Below are 17,890 nucleotides of genomic sequence, written 5' to 3' on the forward strand. Positions count from 1 at the left end.
CTTTCTGTACCCAGCAGGCTAAATCACCTGGCATTGATAACCAACCCATCTACCACCACTACTTGCCCAGAACCCAGGCACTGAGATCCCTGCTGCTTCCTGCTTTATCTTTACCCACCATTTAAGGTGATCTAGAGCTGCTCTCTGACAGCAGCTGTGACTTCCCAGGACGGGGTGTTGCAAGGTGGCTTGGTTGATGGGGAGTGGAAAGGAGTAGGTATGACGAGACTCTCCTGTGGGTAGTTTCAAGTCAAACCTGTGGGAAAAGGCTCCAGGCCAGGGGCACAGCAGGTAGGCCCCATGGGTGCCCTCCTCTTCAAGGCAGCACCCAGGCTGGGAAAGGGAGGGGCCTGCAGATGGCTTTTTTTGTCCCTGCCACTTTGCACATTGGCATCTGGTACATAGATGGCCAGACTAGGGACTATGGTCTTGAACATACTGTTTTGGTGGTGACTTACAGACCCACACACCTGCCTCTCCCTGTGCACAACCTGAGCTGCCAACACCTCTCCTGCGTATTGATGGGGCTTCGCTGAGGGGGGGGGGGGCACTTGGAAGTGGGCACACCTGCCTGCTGGCTGGATACCGACCCTCAGGATGCTGGTTGGTCCTGTATCCCACTCCCAGTATCACCCTTAAAAGGTGTTTAAGGGCACCCACCAGCTCCCATGCATCCTGCACCTTTGGCTCCTCCAGTACGCCTGCACCTTCTTTCCAGGCCTGGGACATGGAAAAGCTCTACTCTCCCTGCTCAGGCTGTCCTGGCCCTTGGACTAATCAGAAAAAAAAATCAGGTTCCCTTGCTCAGTACTCTTGTTACATCTTTTCTTGACTGCGCTCCTCCCCAAACACCATTTTTAATGGAGGCTACACTTGCCCTCTTTCTCTCCCTTCCCCTCAGCTCTTCGCTTTAGGTATCTTACTTTCCATGAGAGTGATATCATGAGGTCTTCTAAGGCCCCCATTGGTGTCAACTGCTGGTTTGTCCTATAGAGTGTGCACTGACCAGTGCCATCTTTCCCCAAGATAGTTGGTCCATGGAAGAGGAGAAGTGAGTTGTAAAAATGTTTGAATTCCAGTCCTGGCCTGGTAGCTCAGTTGGTTAGAGCATCCTCTGATACTCCCAGGTTTCGGGTTTGATCCCCAATCAGGGTACATAGAAGAATCAACCAATGAATGCATGAATAAGTGGAACAAACCGATGTTTTTCTCCCTCTCTAAAATCAAAAAATTAAATGTCTGAATTCCAACCCCATCTCAAACCTCTCAGGAAACAAAGGGCAAAGGATACCCCCACCAGAGAGTCTGTACTGTGATCAGAGAACACTGCACATTCAGCTGGCCCGTGGTGGCATTTTTGGACTGTGGTGGGGAGAAGGGGCTGAGGTGATGGGGCAGCATGATGGAAATGCCCCTGAGACGGCCTTTTCCTCCATGGAACCTCCTTCCATGGTCTCTCGACCTGCATTCTGGTGGGTAGGGGGCAATCCACAAGTTTACTTATCCCAAGACACCTCCTATCACCCCAAATCCACAGAGAACCTCCAGCTCCTTGAAAGTCAGCACAACCCAGTGCTAGGTGGTCTGGTTCCTAGAATTACCTGGGAAGGAAGAGTACAAAACCAGTCCTGAGTGGGAAGGATATTGGACGGCTAGAACCAGAGGAGGGTGCTGCTGTAAGGGTGGCGGGGCTCCGCTGCAGGTGACTCAGGACTGCGGATCGCGCAGCCAGCACAATCACTGCTGACAGTTCCATGCTGCATTCACATTCGCCTCACCTGGTCACCTCAGCAGCCAGCGCAAATCCATGGAGATGCCCCCACGCTCCCTACGCCTGCCAGAGCCCAGTCCCCAGTCCGAGCGGGTGGGGTGGAGACTGTCCGGACTGGAACTCCACTTCCACCACTGGGCTGGCGTCCAGCTCCCGGGGTGGGGAGTGATGAGCTGTTGGTGGAGAGGGGGGGAGGAGAGGAGGCGCGGGGAGCCTGCCAGGATCGATCTCCGGAGACCAGGGTGTCCTAGTCATTGGGCAGGAACCTGGCCATAAGCTTCAAGTCGGGAGCTGGAGAGAGACGCTGGGCATCAAGACGGGTAGCAACCACCTCTACCCACTCTGGCCTTTCCTCGGCCGTCTCGCCCCCTCCGCCGGCCACTTTACTGCCTGTGGCCGGAAGGAATCTCAGAGGCGGTCACCCCACGGGGACACAGAGTCCAAGTCGCTCGCCGTGCATCTGAGTCCACCGCAGCGTCGCCGCCACCTGCGGAAGCATAAGTCCCAGCACCGCTGTGTCTCCTGCCCCGGGCAGAGCCGCCAAGACTCGAGTGTTACCGGAACGAGACGTTTGCCGGTGGAGCACCGCCCAAAATCAGCGTGAGCCTGGCGGGTGCGTGCACCAGGGCCGCCTGATTATCCTCCGCACATGTGACCGCAGCCTGGGCGTGGCGGGGACCAGCGAGGCGGAGCAGCAGGTGTGATGGGGCACCTTCGTGTGATGGGGCACCTTCCTCGAGGTGCCTGCAGCCACCGCAGTGAGGCCCAAGTTCAGGGTGGGCAGAGAGAATATGGGGGCCAGGGTCGGATAGTTGTGGATTTGGTCTATCCATAGCCTCTCCCTGCTCTAGGTCACCGAAGTCAATTTCAAATATTAAGCGTTTACACTTTATTAGTTCTCAGAGCACAGTGACTCCAACACACATCCCCCCCCCCCCCCCCCCCCCCGCCCTCCTGTGATCATCCAATTGTCCTTCCAAGGTTCCAGTTCCCATGAGGATCCCAGGACCTGAATCCTCACTCCATTTCAGGATGTCTGGCCGTTGACACTGTGGCCCAAGGGGCTGAGGTGGACACGAGGCCTGGGCAAGTGTCTACCGCCTGTGCCTGGGTTTGGGGGTACTGAGCCTGCTGCAGAAGCCCAAAGGCAGAGGTTCCAAGGATGCCCTGGCATTGTTACATGGGGTTCCCACTCCTGTCCCTGCTCAGTGTGTGCTGCTGTGGCCATGCAGACTCCTCCTTCCTGAAACTCAGCCACTCGGGTGCCCACGCGGGTGCTGTGGCTACAAACAATAGATGTCATGGTGCCTGAAGCATTCATGAGACTGTCCTGGCCGCCATGAAGCGACTTAGGGACGCTGGTGCCGGTGGCAGGATTGAGCCACTGCCAAGGGATCCTCTGATGAGCGCCTCCAGACGCTCTGTCCCCCAACCTCATGAGATCCGAGTCACTGGGCCCAATCAAGGGGCCTGAGCTGTAGCAGGTGCCTGGGTGAGAGGAGCAAGCAAGCCACCCTCCAGACCCATACCCGGAGGGTTAGAGAGGGGAGGGAGCCACTACCCAAGGGAGCTGGGAGTGACTGAGTCGATGGGAGCCCATGAGGGGTGGGGGTGGCTACTTTATGATAGCACCTCCCCCCTCACCTTCCTTCTGCTGCCAACGCTGCTCTCCGATTGGGGAGGCACTAAGTGCCCATGAGCTGTTTTCCACCAGGTCCTCTTCCCCAAGCCAGGGCCAGGGAGCCAGGGCACAGGCTCCAAGGCCCCCATCCCAGCATTGGGGAGAGCTGGAGAGCAGGAGGGTATCCGCCCAGTCCAACTAGCCCAGGGGTACGTGTGCACTGAGTACATGGCCCCAGACTACTTAGAAATGGGCACTGCCATACTGGACCCCCTCAGCCAGCCACCTCAGCTAGTTGACCTGGACCTGATCCCTCCTCTGGAAGCATGAGGCAATGCCCCCAAGACTATCACACACTGCCCCAAAGCTACCCCAAATCAAGTCCCAGAACCAACTCTGGAGGCAAGGGTGAGCGTCTGCCAGGTCTGACAGATGGAAAGTGAGATGAGGGGGAGAAAATGGCAAAGTTAAAATGTGTTCCCACAACTGAGGGGTTCTAAGGCACAGACTCCCCCTAGGACGGGTGACCTACAGAGGCGCCGAGCTGCCCCTTCCAGCAGTGGGAAGTCTTCAGGAGGAAGTTCCCCAAGAAGTTGGATTCTTTTAAGGGAGAAAATTCTAGATCACCATCCTCTCTCCAAAAAAAATCCTACAAATTTCTGGCTTTCTCAGCCAAGCTCTGATCCTGTTTCCCTGCAAAGTTATGCAGCATCAGTTCAGAGTCTCGGGGGAACCGTGGCTGCCACCTTTCCTCTGATGAGGACTCCCACGAGGACTTTCCCTGTCCCCGCCACACACACACCTGCAGTGCCTGCCTATGTCTCCAACAAACCAAAGAACTAACCCTCAGCTCTAAGGATAAACTTCTGGGACCTCAGGGCAAGAAGGATGAAAGCACCAGGTATCTTTCCTTTGGTGTCCCCCAAAAGTGATGTGCCACCCCCTTACTCCTTAGACTGCCTCTCCCAATGTCAGCCACATGCTTACACAATCCTCCCTTTCCTGGGCCTGGCAGAGCTGATGGAATCCCTGTTTCTTATATACTCAGTCTGGGGAACTGTGGGGCCCCTCATTAACGGTGCCTTTCCTGGTCAGCCTGAAAAGGTCTTAGGCCCATGTATTCCCTCACCCCACTGTAGGGGGTGGCCAGTGAGTAACAAGAATTTTAGGGGAGGACAGCCAAAGCTGCCACGGAGGAAGAGACCCCTATCCCTGCCTGAATGCCCCATTCTGTTTACTACAAGGAGCCTGTTTGCAAACCAACACATTTATTGTCAAAAGAACCGCCTGAGAGAGTAGGGGGCCCATGATGCCCCCAGAGGTGCTATGGACAATTGGTTTCTGGGGTCTGTCGGAGAGATGGGTCAGTGCAGTGAGAACCACTGGGGCCTGCGTGATCAGAAACAGGGTCTAGGGGATCAGAAGGGGGGGTGGGAGCTGCCGAGGAACCCGTGGAGCTAGGTCTTGGCTCCCCCTGGCTCATCTGCAGGAGGCCAGTGAGGGCGATCAGCTCAGGCCCACTGAGCCAGGTGGTGCAGCAGCCAGGGGACCGGGTGGGGCAGACCTGGGGGGACATGACAGGAGGTGGGAGCAGCAGCTTCAGAGAGCCCATCACCTGAGGAGAGAAGAGAGGGAAGTGTCTCCTCCCAAGCCCTGCAGGGAGGCTGAGAAAAGGCCAGGGCAGGAAAGTACCCACCTGCTGGGGGGCTTCAGGCAGGTACAAGGGAACACGCTGCCCAGGGGGCAGCAGAGGGTCTGAAAGAAAGACATCTTCACAGCACATCACCGGGAATCCTAGGGAGAAAAGCTGTTGGGGTGACAGGCTGGGTTTCCCATCCCATGGACCTCTCTGCACGGGTTCCCTACGGAGCTCACCAAGCATTAGTCCTGAGTCTGAGGGGACCAAGGGAAGTTACCTGCATCCCTGGGTGCCTGCTCGCCATTCTGACGTACTGTTGCAGAAGTCAGGGGTCTGCGGTTCCTGCCTGAGGCTGCCTCGTACAGCGGCCAGAAGGAGGGATGACACAAAGTCCGGCTTGAGAAAGAGGCACCGGAAGCACAGCTGGGTCCCTGTGGAGGGTCAGGAAAGATCACTGGAGTATCCTTGCCCCACCCCGAGACCAGAGCCACAGGAACCCCCTACTCACCCACACCAGCTGAGAACCAGCTTTAGCCTCATAGTTGGGGTCCCATGGTGCCAGCAGGGTCATTCTCGAAGGGGCCACCCCCCAGGCCATCTGGGGAAAAAGGGGAACTGGGGGCGGGGGGAGTAACGAGATTAAAAAAGGCTCAGGAGTGGGTAAAAGGGTACTGAGGGGTGGAGGGGGTAAGGCCCAGCACCTACCTGGGGGTCCCGGGTGCTGCTGGGCTACCAGGCCTGCGCGGGGCAGGGCCCGCCGCTGTCCTCTCCGGGTCCAGGAAGGCCTTGGGGCCCGGAACTGGGGGCTGGAGGTGGAAAGGCCCTGAGACGCCCCAGTCAGAGCTTCCCGCCTTCCCCTGCGAGTCTGAACACTCCCACGGCCAGGTCAGAGGTGCCCGGTGCCGGAGGCCGAACATAACCACTGTTCGCAGGACCATGAGTCTGCACCCGCGGGACCCTCCAGCCCACGCGGACTTCCCGTAAGCGCCTCCCGCGTGCCGCGCCCCTCACCTGTCCTGTGGGGGGGCACCTGGCTCCCCCAGGGCTTTCCCTCCAGAGTTCCGAACCTTGCCGGGGTCACCGAACCGTGAGGGGCCCTGTTCCTCCGGCGCCTGCTCCTCGCCGGAGTCCCACCGTGGAAGCGGCCAGGGCAACATGCCGCGTCTGGGGGAGGGAAGGGCAGGCCCGCACCTCTGTGCCCGGCCCCTCGCTGCGCGGCCTCCCACCCCGTCTGCCTCGCCCTCCGTGGCGCCCACTCGGTCCCAGCCTCCCTCCGTGGTGGGCACCACCCTGTCTGTCCGGGTGAGTCCAGGCTGCCCGCCCACCTCGCCCACCGCACCCACCGCACCCACCTCACCCGGCCTCGCAGCGACGCCAACACGCAGTGCGTTTCCGGCCACGTGGCACGCGCTCCCGCTGGGTCCCGGGGCGACCCCTGTTGGCGGGGGCGGGGGTTGCGCAGCCCGGCCTGCTTCCCAGGGCAGCGCGGAGCACAGGCCGCTCTAGACCCGCTTTCCCACAATGCATTGCTTTCACCACTTTCCTTCGCCGAGACACAGAGACTAGCGGCAACTCAGAGACCTTCCAGCTTCTTTATTGCACTTGACACAACATCCGATGCCCCATCTTCCATCCCAGACCCTCAGTCACACTCAGAGGAACCCAGGCGCCCGGCCGGGCGGGCCGGCTTCCAACCCAACGGGGTGCCCGAGGAACAGGGCAGGCGAGGCGCCCTCCCCAGTCCTCGCTAGAGCAGGGCCCAGGCGTGGCTGTCTTCTGTTCCGGGATCCCAGGCCGGTGGCGGCCCTGTGCCCCTACCTCAACCCCTAAGACTGCTCCAGCAGTGCGTGGACGACAGCAGCGATGTAGGGGAGGCCCCTTCCTGGGGCCCCCTCCTCTTCCAGGATGTGGTGGGGCTGGCACAGGGACTCCTGGGGGGAGGGGCCCAGATGAAATCCCCGTGTATCTTTTCCTCTGGGCTTCCCAGCCCTTGGCAGAGGGCAGGGGGGAGACACCCTAAAGGAGCCTGGTCAAAGGAAGCTGACAGGATGGCTCTTAAAAATGTAGGTGAGGTCAGGGGCACCCTGGACATGGTTTGGGACAAATGAGATGCAAAGAAGCTGCCAGCAGATATCAGAAGGGAGATGACACAGGGGCCACGGCTCATAGGGGAGGAAAGACCTGTCATTTCCAGAGGAAAATGCTGGAGTAGGCAGGCTGGCACATAGAGCCCAATGGGTACTGCCAGGACTGGGCCTGGCCACAGTAGGAGCAGACGCAAACACACACACACACACAGGCAGCCACAGTCTGTACAATTTATACATGAGATGGGGACCCAGACTGGGCCTTGCATCTCCTACAAATATAGAGTTCTCTCTACAAAATATAGATAATTTAGCCCCCAATATTGGGGGTGGGGAGTAGGGGGTGGAGAGAGAGTGAAAATAGGAAGGTTAAGATCCATCCCCTCTGGGGGAGCAGAGGGCAGGGCTGGGTGGGAGAAGGCATGAAGGCACCATCAGCACTGAGATGGGAGGGGCCAGAGGCTGGGTGCCCAGGATCTGGGGGTACCAGAGTGGGGCCTCTGAGGTCAGTGTTTGTGAGGGGAGGAGGGTTCACTAGTGTCTTTGGTAGGGGCTGAAGGCACCACTGGTGGGCATGGGGGTTGCACAGGAGTCTTATAAATAGAAATAGGGCAAGGTGGTGGGGGAAGGGGTGACTTCAGGTCCTAGGAACCCAGGAGTTGAGTGTAGACGACATAGAGCAGCAGCATGAGGACCACGTAGAAGAGGATGAAGCCGCCCAGACCAGAGGGGGGCCAAAGCGGTGGGGGGGCTCTGCCCCCCACCCGCTTCACGGCCTCCAGGGTGGTCCACAGCCCCTGGGCGGTGCCCTGGAGGAGATCCGAGGGCGAGCACAGGTCAGCCTGGGAAGGGAGAGTAGGACAGATGGACAAGGACAAAGGGCAGACATCATCAGCAGCAGCAAGACAATTCTTTCCACCCCCCTGCCCTCACATGCCAGGGCCAGAGCCGTGCCAACATGCAGAGTGCAGGGAAGAGGCATGCAGGGAAGGGAGACATGCAGGACAGGGACTTCCTTCTGGGGACCACATGCTCCCTGTGAATGGAGCCCTGCCATCCATGCAAAGGGTTCAACTAAGCCCAGAATGCTACCACTCTTTATAGTAGACCAGCCCCAGGATTCTGAGATCAACCCTCCATACCTCAGGCACCCCCATTTTTCGACAGGCTTCTAAGAAACTCTCCACATTCTTCCGAGACTTGAGGGTACTGAGTTTTGGCTGGGGATGTGTGAGAAAGGAAAAAAGATAAGAGATTAAGGGAGGGGCCACAGGAGTCCCCTGTCCCCTTTCCTCCTTTCCACCCTGTGCCCCAACTAACCACAGCAGGTGAGGGCACATGAATGAAGGGCACAGAGCGGGGCCTCAGCTGGTTGGCCAGCTGACAGAGGATGACGCCGTTGGCCAGAGCTTCTGCCAGGTCCTCAGGCAGGGGCCGCTGCAGCCGCGACTCAAGGACCTGAAAGGCAGGGAAAGGAGGAGGATGGGGGGGATAACGTCAGAGTCAGCAGGGAGCTCCAGCCTGCATCTCCTGTCCTCAGCCAAAGCACCAGGGTGGACAAAGAGGACATTGAGGGAGGCCAGGAAACCAGGAGGTGCCATGCTGAGCCCAGGCCCCACTCATGCAGATCCCACCTCTCTTACCTGGCGCAATTGAGCCATCAGCTCCTTCTCGTCCAGAAGCTGGGGGGATCGCCGAGGTCTCAAGACAGAGTCTGGTGAGGAAGGACCTGGAGAAAAGGAGGGTGTGGGGCTGTCTCCACTACCACTGTAGACTTTGTAGCTGGATTACAGTGTCTGGCACACACATCTCCTGTCTCTGTGTTTGTGGGATTTTCAACACAAAGAGACAATTGACCAGAGAACTCCCAGGCCAGCGGGTGACTGCAGCCTGGGGGTTAGTGCTGCATTAGCACTGGGTTAGTACTGGGGAGGGGAGACCCACCTGAGCCACTCTGAGAGGAAGAACGGAAGAGGAAGCTATTTGGTCTCTGGATGGAGCCGAGCGGCCGAGGAGCAGGTGCTGTCACTGGGGAACAGAGGCAGGGGACAGGGGCAGGTGAGAGACATCCCCTCGGTGTCCCACTCTTCCCTCAGGCTACCCCTCACACACACAAGCCCCCACCCTCTTCCCCAAGCCCCTGTCACACCTGGTCCACCTATAGGAAGGGACTCCTGAGAGGTGGGGGCTGAGACAGGAGCTCCCTGTCCCCCTGAAGCTCCCAGTTGGGTGGCACTGGACTTGGGCATGCCGCTGAGGAGACAGAATGGGAATTAGAAGGGAGGGTCAGGGGGAAGGAGTGCAAGGAGAGGGCTCAGGGAGGTGCAGTCTGGGAGGACACATACTTGTAAGTGGCCTGCGTGGACAAGGCTGTAGCACCTCCACCAGGAGCCCTGACCCCCAGCTTCAGAAAACTAGAAAGTGAAGGAAGAGATGTGGGGTCAGCAGTGTTAGGCAGGGGGCTGCCAACCCCGAGGGGCAGAGTAGCTCAGAGGGCTCATTTCCAGGGCCCACCACCTGCCAGTAGCTCCTGTGCCCACACCTGTCCTTCCTGAGGGCCCCACACGCTCCACTCTGTTGTTGCTGCTGCTGCTGCCTCCGCTCACGCTCCTGCCACAGCTGCAAAGTGTCCGGGCGGCGCCGTTCCTCTCCAGACGGTTCCTCCCGCCTGAAGGGGCAAAGGCGGGATGAGAGGGGTAGAGGAGGTCAGGGAAGAGAGACGGTGCAAGGAGACTGAGCAAAGAAAGGAGGTGCCAGCTCAAGTGGCTCTGGTACCTGCTGCTTGGTGCCCTCTCCTTTTCCCCTGCTACAGGGCTTAATTCTGGTGGCTGCTGCTCCTGAAGAAAGAACAGAAGGAGGACCTGAGGGAGACCTGATCTCCAAGCCTGCACTGGCCACCCCCTCAGCTGTCCTCTCACAGCAGATGGGCAGTGGACAGGGGCTAGCCCCTCACCTTGGCAGCACCTCGCTCTTCATCCTCCCCAGGCATGTGGCTGTCAATGAAGTCAATCTGCTCAGGGTCTCCATCAGCTGGAGAGGCAGGACACGTCAGCAAGCAGATGGGGGCCTTCAGGCTTGGCCATTCCCCTCAGTCCCAGGGCCCCTGACACCACCACTCACCACAGCCATCCTCCTTCCGCTCCCTGGGCCCCCGAGGCTCCCGGGCCAGCTCCGATATCCGGAACGACAACTCCGAAAAGTCATCAGTTGACTGTAAATGCAGAAATGCAGAGATGAAAGACAGCTGGGGACTCATGGGTTCAGGGCCTTGGGGTCCGCTGCTAAGCCAGCCACTCCCCAGGATACTTGGGCAAGGGAAGGAAGAAGACAGCTCCAGCCGCCATCTGTCACTCTGAGATTGAGAGGTAAAAGGCAAAGGGTCCTGGCTCAGAGGTTCTCCTCCCGGACTGAGATCACCAATGTCCCTTGGAAAGGAGGCACTTACCTCATTTCCAGACCACCTCTTGCTGCCACTGTCAACACTGTGGAAGCCTGAGTCCAGCCCGCCATCGTACCGACGTCCCGGAAATAAGTCCTCAGCTGGGCTGGGGCCAGCCAGGAAGAGCTGGTCAGTCCTATACTGGGCAGCAACCCCCTGCCCATCCTCCCTCTGGAAACCATGGGGACACGTGCCAGGAAGGGGTATTAGGGATCCAGGCTCCTTCCCCACCCTTATTTACCAGGGGCTGAAACTCGGGGGGCGGGAAGGGGCCAGGTCCCCCAGTGCAGCGCCCCCACGCCGCCCAGCCTCTGTTGACAAGTACTTGAAGATGTGAAGCTTCCCCTTCAGGCAGATCTGAGTGTGAAGATGAGCACAAAAGGAGTTAGGGAAAAGCAGGGGGCATTCCAGATCCTACTTGGCTACCAAAGGGACCCGCCCACACTCCCGCCCAATCTCAACCCTGTCTCCAATGTCCGCCCCAGGCCCCCTCTTACCTGGGCAGGTGGGCTTTGCAAGGGGTTGCTGTCCAGAAGAATGACCTGCAGGTGCCTGAGGCGGCAGAAGGAGACCGGGATGCGGGAGATGCGGTTACAGGAAAAATCCAGGCGGACAAGAGGAAGGTCCCCCAGCTCTGAGGGTGGGTGAAGATAGAGTCAGGAGTAGGCCCAAGGGCTCACTTCCTCTACTCTCTGCTGTGGCCTGGCTGGCTGAGGGCACTATCTAAGAACAGTCTCCCTGTTCCTCTTCCTGCTCAAATATGGCCCACCTTCATGCCTCCCTCCCCCATCAGCTACAGCTCAGGCCCATCCCAGGTGCTTCCTCCATTTCTCCTCCCTGCCCACTCCCCACTCCATCCACTCCTTCTTTCTCAAGTGACCATCACAAGCCCCAAATCAGACCAACGTTGATACCGTGTTGCTCAAAAACTTTCCATGACTTGCAGCTGGGGTTGCTGAGGGTAAGTGAGCTGTGCCCCACACAAAGGTACCCGGGCAGGAGGGGCTGCAATCCCACCTGCACTTCACTAGCGAAGCCCTGCCCCCTGGGTGAGACTGTGCTTGCCCACAGGTAGGGGTACCTTTGTCTGATCTGGCTCAGCCCACGTTTCCCATCTCACTGCCCATCCTCATACCGCACCAGATAACCCTCCAGCCCCTTGACTTCTGGGCCTTTCCACATGCTGTTTTGCTCAATAGGAGAATGCCACTGTTCTGTCCACACATCTTTCAAGGTTCAGCTCATCACCTTCTCCATGCAATCTTTCCAACATTAAGTTGGAATCCATTGCTCCTTCCTCTGTGTCCCAGGACATTTTGCTGGGGTCTCTTTTATGGCCCAGATAGAGCTTATTTGAACCCCTACTGACTTAGAAGAGGGCCACCATAGCAGTAAGGGGAAGCCCAGAGGAAATGGATGACCACCTGACTCCTGTCTCTTGTTCTTCAAAACCAAGGTTAGCATGGCACAGGTCCTTTCTGCCGAAAACTTTCTAACCGCATCCATGCTGGGCCAGGTTTACTCCCACCCACATGCTTTGCACATGGGGTTCCCTCTGCCGAGGCTGCAGAGGGTGGAGAACTCTCCTTCAATGGTCAACTCCTACTGCACCTCTGGAGCAAAACCTTCCTCAAGTTCCCCAGTAGAGCCAGTGCCTCCCTGTGTAGCTCCTGTAGCTCTCTAAGTATCCTGTTCGAGAATTTCGTCCTGCTTCTCTCCCATTAAATTAAGATTTAATTAAGCCATTACATTTTAAGAGATGGCCCCAGATCTGAGTGACATCACTCACATTTATCTGGTCCCCACATAAAGCACAGGGAACACATATACAAAACAATGCTGGCTGAATAAAAGAAGGTGTGGCTGCTTTGGAGCAGAAGCTATCAAATGTGGGGTGCATCACAATTAGCTCATTAAAATGGAGCTGCTTGGGCCCCAGCATGTGGCCCCACTGATTCAGACTCTCTGGGGAGGAGGTGCAGGGCATCATCTGACTCAGGTGTTTGAGAACTCCCACTGGGGTGAGTGGTGACACAGGATAACCTTAAAGGCCCTTCTGACCTTGAGGTTCTACAGCAGGGGTCCTCAAACTATGGCCGCAGGCCACAGGCGGCCCGCTGAAAACAATTATCTGGCCCACCGGGTGTTTTTGCCGCCACTGCCTGTCCTGCTTAGCAGCCGACTCATCCCGGCCCGCAGTGCGCATGTGTGGAATGTCTGAGGGACAGTGAACTGGCCCCCGGTTTAAAAAGTTTGAGGACCTCTGTTCTACAGGGTACCAATGCACTCACCTACTCCCCTTGCTGCATCTTTTCCCACATTTGTAAAATAGAGCAAATAACCCATGTCTTGCCAGCTTCAGAGGGATGCTGGTCAAGAACAAATAAAATAATTTAGTTTGTTTGATACAATGCAAAACCCTGGTCAACTAAGCATTATTTTTCTGTGGAAGATTCCCTTTCTCTAACTTTTCTCTAACTTCTGTCTGTCTCTCTCTCTTTCTCCACCCCCCACCTCCAATTCTTCATTTTCCTTACCATCAGGCAGGGTGCTGAGCTGGTTCCTCCGAACATTGAGATCCCGCAAGGAAGGGAGGCTGCACAGCTCTGTGGGGAGGGACTGCAACTCATTGCTGCTCACATCCTGGAATGAGGAAAAAACTAGGAAGAAGCCACAAGACCAGGAGCTGTCTCCTGTCTCTGGTCACCTCCTTTAGTCTGGGCCTCACCCCTAGGGCACATCCTGCCTTTCCTTAACTTCCCCCCAAAAAGGTCCCTGGTGCCTGGCTCTACAGTCCCTCTTCTCGCCCTGCTCCCCATTCTCACAAGCTGCCGAAGGCTTCCCAAGGTGCTGATGTCGGGAGGCAGGGCTCCCAGTTTGTTGTTGCTGACAATGAGGACGCGCAGGGGCAGCTGGCAGATGTAGGACGGCAGCGATGACAGCTGGTTTCGGCTGTGGAAGGAAGAAAGGCAGTGGGTTCACTCCCCAGGCAGAGCATCCCGGTGTGGCCCTCCTCTAAAGGCCACCAGGAGGGTCACCCAGGGTACTGTACCCTGGTGCTTGGGGCTGAGAAGGATAAGCTGCACCCTCCCCTGGCCCTGCCTCCTTACCTGAGGTTGAGGTAGGTGAGGGCTGTGAGATTCCCCAAAGCTGGGTTCAGGCATCTCAGGCAATTGTGGTAGAGGCTCAGGCCCTCCAGGGACACCAGCTGGCACGCTGCCTCTGGCACCTCGGGGAACCGGTTCCGGGACAGGTCTAGGGGAAACAAGTGTCGGGAGAGCTGTGGAGAGGCCCAGCCTGGACAGGAGGACCTTGAACTTCTCCAGAGCCAGATGCCCAGCCCTCTACCTTCCCACCAGACCTGAAGAATCGGGCCTATAAACCTGGGCTACCTGGAGAGAGAACAAAGCCTTCTGCAAACTGGAGCACATTCCAAGAACGGCCAGAATGGCAAAGGGAAGGCAAAGGCCTTCGGGCCACTGGACTGGAGAAACTCAGACTAGGGGTGTGGGGACCAGCCATGGATGCTGTTTTCAAACAAACAATGAAGGGTTATACTGGAATGGTGGCTGGATTCTATCACTCTTGTGGTTTCCTTTGCTCTGTAATGCCAGGGGAGGTGGAAGGCAAAGATCATAGCACAGCAGAGTGCTAGTATCCACAGAAAACAGCAGTGTGATGAGCTGGGAGGCTAAGATAAGAATATGGACAACCTCTGGGAGAGACCACTGAGAAGCCCATCCTTCATCAGGGGCCCTAACTGCCCACCTCACCTGTGTTCAGTCCGGGAAACCAGGGTCATTACAGCCTGGCTCTAGAATGAAGGCTCCCACCTCTGGACAACGGCTTCTCACCAGCCCCTGGGAGCAGCAAACCAGGTCCAAGGATCTATGAAGCCACAGACTCCCCGAACCAGGAAGGGCAATCAGCCAAGCTGGCGGTGGGAGCTGGAGTCCTCTGGTCCCTCCCGCCCAGACGCACGTTCTTCGGGGCTCACTCATTCCCACCCTCTGACAGCCCTGCCAGCCTTCTTCTGCTTCCTCTCTTATTGCCCAGACTTTAAACAAGCACCCCTTTGCCTGTGTCTGGAACGCAGCGACTAGTGGAGAGGATGGGAAGGAGGGCAGAGTCTTTTACTGCCACTTTAACTCAAGGGGTGGCCTGCCAGTGCAATGCAAGGAATCAGGCATTTTGGGTTCCCATCAATATGGAGACACTCCCTGCTTACACCTCTATGCCTGGGTTTATGTTTCCTCTGCTGGCCTGTACTGGGAGGGGCCCAGGGCCTGCTGGGGGAAGTCCTGAGCAGCAGTACTTGGGTGAACTTCTTAAATGGCCTTCCCCAGGGAAGAGTGAGCAAAAGCTGAGGGGAGGAGAATCTGGGATATAGCCCCCAAGGAAATGGGTCTTGTGACAGGAAATGAATCTGTCCGGTTCTGTCTCTGGTGGGCCTTGTGTTTGCCTGAGCGGACGACAGCCTAATGCCCCAGGAATCCTGCTCTCTCCCTCTCTGCTCCCAACCTTGGTGCACACAGACCTGTCACAGGAAAAGACAGTTCCAGATAGGGTGGGAGGAGCAAATGCTGTCCTCCCACTCTCACCCTCCACCTGCCTGCTTTCTCTGCATCCACCAAATGTGTGTGCACACACACATATGGATGAAGGGAGAGAACAACTGATGATGGGGCAGGCAGGTGGCAGGGCCAAACGCTAGGAGCGGAAGGGAGCCCAGGCAGGAGGGAGGGAGGGCACAGAAGGCACAGGATGTGGTCTGTGAGAGAATGAGCTGCACTTCTCCTTTGTGAAAGTGGCCCCTCCTCCCATCTCAGGAGTCATCCTGCTATCAGGCACCAGGAATGAAGTCCAGGGGATATCAGGGGCCTATGCCATAGGTAACATGCATGGAAAATACTGTTTCAGAAAGAGCTGGGAAAGCAGGAGAAGTTCAAACTTACTCCGGCATGAGTGGTGAAGCTTTTAGCCTGGGTTGGAGGGCAAGGAGGTGTGGAGGGCAGGGTATGGGCAATACTATGTTTTTGTCACTTCCCCTTTCCACCCCAAGCTACAGGCACCCTGCTTGAGAAGAGGGGACAGAAAAGAGAGTTCTGAACAAGATAGACCCCACCTGGCCTAGAATCTGGGCCCTGAAAGTTCTGAGAATTCCTGCCTGGAGAGCAGGCAGACAGGGGTTCTCAGGAAGCTGAGATTTCCCCGCTTCACCACACAAGCTCACTCACAAGGGAACTGGCTGCACCCTGAGCCAGAATGCCGGGGGAGGAGACTGGGAGGGGGGAGAGCTAGGAGGATCAGGGAGTTCTTGGTAGTTTTCCCCAGGAGTCCACTCACTGAGACAGAGCCCTAAGGAAGTAAAGAATAACATTTGGTCTTTGTCAAAAAATAAGCAAGGGGGAGGGGAAAGAGAACAGACATTGAGTGTCGCACAGCTGCTGAGGTCAATCTGGAGCTTGGGGGTTAGGAGACTCGGGGAGACAGAGAGGACGGCTCCTGGGGCTCACCCATTCCCTGAACTCACTCCCTGCAAAGTGGGCAAGTTAGTGTACCCAGCAACCCAAGAAAGGTGGAAAGGTCTAAACTGGTTCTCCCCGGGACAGTGGGAAAGAGAGTATGTCCGTGCCCACTTGAGTGCTTGCAGGTGAGCAGGCACCTGCTAGAGGAGAAATGCAGTCCAGGGGCAGTGTCAACAGGAGGACACTCTCATCCAGTCCCAAGTCCCACCCTGGGCTAGGCTGGGGTGTGGCTTCGGGAATGCAGTCCTCCTCCCTCGTTCCAACACACACACACACACACACACACACACACACACACACACACACACAGCTGCCAGCCCGAGGTTGTCTCCAGAGCAGCTGAGGCCTGACTCACCTGTCACAGTGGAGTCCCCCAAACCCCACCATCAACAGACACCAGGGTGGAGGAAGCATGATTAGAGGGATCCTGCGATGGGGAGTGGAAGGATAGTCAGACAGTCTCTAGGTTTCCAGCACTCCTAGCAAGGAGATAAGATTTCCTTCCTTTTAGCAATTGCCTCAAGTCTCTCCCCCTGGGGAAAGCAGAAACAGAAATGGGGATTCTAGAGTCCCTGTGAGGTCACGGGCTCCATAGTGACCTCACACACGCAGGAAGGAAAAGGACTCAGATAAGGGGGTCAGGAATAAGGAGGAAGAATTGGGGAGCAGAGGGGAAATGAAAGATTTGCTTCTTTCCCCCAGGCGGGCTGGGTGAGGAGTGGAGAGGGCCTGGGACCTTAGAGGGCGGGACTGCGAGCAAAGCAAGCAGAAACATTGCGTCGTTAGGGACAAATCCATGGGAAGGAGGTCCTAAGTCTGCTCGGATCTCGGTGGAACGGGGACGGAGTTGCAGACGATGTGGAGGAAGAGAAAGGAGTCACTAGAGGGGTTCATGGGGGCTCCTTTATGGAACGATCAGAACTGAAGTTGAAAAAAAAAAAAAAGCAGGCCAATAAGCCAACCAGGTAAGAAGAGGGACCATTCTACAGGTGCGCCAATATGCAAATAAAGAGAAGCGGAGGGGGTGGGGTGGAAAGGGGATCACAACATTCGGCCAGGAACGCCGGGCTTTCCAAGAAAACGAGAAACGCGCGCATCGCCTGTTGGTTCTTAAGGCGGGGAGGGGGCAATCGCAGATTCATGCCCACCGGCGGGTCGAGAACGCGGACGGCCGAGGAGAGTGCCAGCCTCCTCGCCCCGGAGCAGCGAGCAGGGGGGCGGGGCAATGCAAATGAGGGTCCCGGCCGGGCGCTCGGCCGGGTGCACTCACCAGCCTGGGTGATGTCTGACAGGTCGTAGCTGCGGGCCGCACCCCGGGGGAAGTGCTTCAAGCGCCGGTTGGACAGGTTCAGGGTCCCGGTAGCCACGGCCTCCTCGAGGGCCCGCTCTGCACTGCGGCTCCCCGGCAGACCCAGAGATCCTGGAACGGAGGTCGTGGCCGCCGCCTCCTCACCCCCGGCGGCAAATGAGGCCGCGATCGCCGCCGCCATCCGCTCCGGGCGGCTACCGTTGCCTGACTGACGGGACCGGCCGTCCCTTCCCCCCCCTCCCCTCCTTGGAGCCGCCGTAGTTACTTCAAGGGGGAGGAAGTGGGACCAGAGACCCGGTGGACCAATCGCGGTCCCGAGCATCGGAAGTGGCTAATCAGAACCCGCCGGGGGGGTGGAGACTCCGGCGCTGGAGTGAGGCGAGCGAAGGGAGGAGGACTCGAATGGAACTCTCGCCAACGGCTGACGCTTCAGCCGGGCTCACCCCGTGCAGCTGCATCCAATCACACTGCTTAGGCTGGAGATAGAGCCAATCAG

At 57.6% G+C, this 17,890-nt stretch overlaps 2 protein-coding genes across 4 annotated transcripts; both read right to left on the reverse strand.

Moving 5' to 3' along the window:
* Nucleotides 1–4,646: 4,646 nt before the first annotated feature.
* SAP25 (Sin3A associated protein 25) lies at nt 4,647–6,361 on the reverse strand. Of its 2 annotated transcripts, XM_081088677.1 has the most exons (6): nt 6,043–6,260; nt 5,737–5,837; nt 5,540–5,646; nt 5,309–5,462; nt 5,089–5,186; nt 4,647–5,007 (listed from the first exon to the last, which is right to left on the reverse strand). In XM_081088677.1, exons 1-6 carry the CDS (start codon nt 6,186–6,188, stop codon nt 4,717–4,719), a joined length of 897 nt encoding a protein of 298 aa, XP_080944803.1. In that variant the 5' UTR covers nt 6,189–6,260; the 3' UTR covers nt 4,647–4,716. The 2 variants fall into 2 exon arrangements, with proteins under 2 accessions (XP_080944803.1, XP_080944804.1); XM_081088678.1 differs by having other exon boundaries at nt 4,647–5,186; nt 6,043–6,361.
* Nucleotides 6,362–6,608: 247 nt separating this feature from the next.
* LRCH4 (leucine rich repeats and calponin homology domain containing 4) lies at nt 6,609–17,749 on the reverse strand. 2 transcript variants are annotated; one of them, XM_081088676.1, is made up of 18 exons: nt 17,356–17,628; nt 13,668–13,812; nt 13,383–13,509; nt 13,095–13,200; nt 11,055–11,191; nt 10,799–10,914; nt 10,564–10,663; nt 10,239–10,329; nt 10,072–10,148; nt 9,894–9,955; nt 9,661–9,786; nt 9,464–9,532; nt 9,268–9,371; nt 9,063–9,146; nt 8,762–8,847; nt 8,439–8,576; nt 8,261–8,338; nt 6,609–6,962 (listed from the first exon to the last, which is right to left on the reverse strand). In XM_081088676.1, the coding sequence occupies exons 1-18, from the start codon at nt 17,573–17,575 to the stop codon at nt 6,858–6,860; spliced, it is 1,971 nt and encodes a 656-aa protein (XP_080944802.1). In that variant the 5' UTR covers nt 17,576–17,628; the 3' UTR covers nt 6,609–6,857. The 2 variants fall into 2 exon arrangements, with proteins under 2 accessions (XP_080944802.1, XP_080944801.1); XM_081088675.1 differs by having other exon boundaries at nt 6,610–7,960; nt 17,356–17,749.
* Nucleotides 17,750–17,890: the final 141 nt, after the last annotated feature.

This window comes from Myotis nattereri, assembly GCF_964212035.1.
Source record: "Myotis nattereri genome assembly, chromosome: 4".
Taxonomy (NCBI): Eukaryota; Metazoa; Chordata; class Mammalia; order Chiroptera; family Vespertilionidae; genus Myotis; species Myotis nattereri.

Coding starts and splice junctions, on each gene's coding strand:
- SAP25 (XM_081088678.1), bottom strand. CDS start 6,188: ATGTTGCCCTGGCCGCTTCCACGGTGGGACTCCGGCGAGGAGCAGGCG. Junction 5,647..5,736: donor GCAGCACCCGGGACCCCCAG/GTAGGTGCTGGG, acceptor CCCCGCCCCCAG/TTCCCCTTTTTCCCCAGATG. Junction 5,187..5,308: donor GCAGGCACCCAGGGATGCAG/GTAACTTCCCTT, acceptor TTTTCTCCCTAG/GATTCCCGGTGATGTGCTGT.
- LRCH4 (XM_081088675.1), bottom strand. CDS start 17,716: ATGCTCGGGACCGCGATTGGTCCACCGGGTCTCTGGTCCCACTTCCTC. Junction 10,664..10,798: donor CCCCCGAGTTTCAGCCCCTG/GTAAATAAGGGT, acceptor GGCTGGCCCCAG/CCCAGCTGAGGACTTATTTC. Junction 8,339..8,438: donor ATGTGCCCTCACCTGCTGTG/GTTAGTTGGGGC, acceptor ACACATCCCCAG/CCAAAACTCAGTACCCTCAA.